Source organism: Babesia bigemina, scaffold Bbigscaff_70382, assembly GCF_000981445.1.
Source record: "Babesia bigemina genome assembly Bbig001, scaffold Bbigscaff_70382".
Lineage (NCBI taxonomy): Eukaryota > Apicomplexa > Aconoidasida > Piroplasmida > Babesiidae > Babesia > Babesia bigemina.
In genome coordinates, this window is record NW_012237165.1 from 991 (window position 1) to 2,956 (window position 1,966).

Consider the following 1,966-nt stretch of genomic DNA (forward strand, 5'->3'; position numbering starts at 1 on the left):
CCCTGACCATGTGCCGCCTAGTGAGCTTGACAAGAAATTTGCTAAAATTTAGAAACTTAAAAATACCTCAAATAATAACCTACTAACATCCTTAATAACCTCTGTTCTGGCCTTCAGACTTTTCTTGGCTTCAACTCTGACTCCAAAGGCTACGACGGCAGTGGGATTGTGTACTCCGACCTGGACAGGCTGTGCGATGCGGTGATGGGATTTTTGAGTGGTGTTCTCAGTAACATCAAAGAGCATTTAGGGCAGCATAAAGAGCAAATTACAGAAGCTATTAAGTCACTTGAGACCAATAAACACCTTGGTAAAAAAGGTTTTAATGTTGCGATTGTAAAGGTGGTCGCAGGGGTGCGGGGGTATAATGGTAATGTAAAGTCTTCTAATGAAGCAGTGAAAAAACCAATTGAAAAACTAAAAGAAGATATGAAGAAGTATACAAAAGGAAAATTAGATGAAATTAAAGATGACGCAGACGTCGGTGATTCTGACCTTTCTGATGCTGTTACCGGAATTGGTAAAAAGTACAATGAGTTTATTAACTCAACTTTTGAAGTGCTGACTGCGTTGTCAAAAGCCGAAGAAGGCAGCAAAGCAATCAGTGATCTCAATCATAATTGTAAGAATAAAATTATTAATGCTGAAAAGACAATCAGGCATGAGTATGATACACTACAGATGACGTTTCAGAATCAATACACAGACTTAGAGAGATGTATTAATAGTGTGAATAGACATTTCAGTGCTCTTGAGCAACGGGTGAATAGTCTGGCAAGAGATCAAATTACAAAACTGGTAGATGAGATTAAAAAAGAATTGAGTAAACGCAAGGCGGATATAGAAAGCGAAAAAAATAAGTTAAATACATGGTTGAATGATACGACAGCAACAAATGATTCGAAATCAGAAAAAGAGGTACTTGAGGACAATTGCTCCAATGTTACGAAGGGTGTGGCTACATTCTCGGTGCAATATACAACGGTCAATACACAACTTAGTGCCATTAAAAAAGTTGTACAGGATACTGAAGGGACGGACAAACTTGAGACTTTTGTTGAGCAGATCGCAGTTGCAGCTCAGCAGGTTGGTAATGATTTGGGAAATCATATTAACACCTTGAATGACTGGATGCAGAAAGCCAAGCACGCCGTGACAAATGCTAAAGGAAAAATGGAGCAGATTGTAAACCTTTTGGAAGATAAACAGGAAAACGGAAAAAAAAGTGATATTAGTAAGGCGGCCACGGAATTACAACAAAAAGCGCAGTCCCTTCTGACATCCATGAAGGGGGCCAAAAGTGAATTGAGCCGTTTGGTGGGTTCATTACCCAAAACCCTTGATACCATTTTGAAACCATCCATTGCCGCCGATCTAAAGGATCTTAGAGATGGAATTAGAAGGAAAGTCGTGGAGTATTTCGAAGAGTTAGGGCTGGCGAAATTCGGTGAAGCGGCAGGGAATACATTCGGTGGTAATGTTCAGATGCTGAAGTTGAATGGCCGGTTTAAGGATTGGCTTGAAGCGTCCGGTAAAGGTGGACTCAAATTAAAAAATTCCTCCAACAACCTGATAGAACACGCATCGTATGCACGAAAGGCACTACTATACGCATTGGATTCACTAAATGCAAAACTCGACACAGACCATGGTAAATCTGGTTTCAACGCAATGCGAGAGGACGTTGATGGTAAGATAGATGAGGAGTTTGGCGCAGAAAACAGTCCGTTGAATAATGCTGAAAAAAATCACATGAAAGCTTATAAAGGAACTCAGGAGCAGGTGTCGCAGAAGATTAAGCAAATCGAGACCGACGTAAATGATAATCATTTCAAAAAATTCGATGATGGCCAGATTGCAAAAATTGATGAAGGAGTACTAACGGAAGCCCTCAGAAACGTTAATGACGCCATCGGTGGCTTCACCATGCCCTTAAAGAGCTCATCGATACAAAAGTGATCATAGC

At 40.4% G+C, this 1,966-nt stretch overlaps 1 protein-coding gene across 1 annotated transcript; it reads left to right on the top strand.

Annotated features, from left to right (window-relative positions):
- Positions 1-204: 204 nt before the first annotated feature.
- BBBOND_0002770 (hypothetical protein, conserved) lies at positions 205-1,959 on the top strand (the record flags this gene model as incomplete). The annotated part of the gene is made up of 1 exon (XM_012915112.1): positions 205-1,959. One exon carries the CDS (start codon positions 205-207, stop codon positions 1,957-1,959), a length of 1,755 nt encoding a protein of 584 aa, XP_012770566.1.
- Between the last annotated feature and the right edge of the window lie 7 nt (positions 1,960-1,966).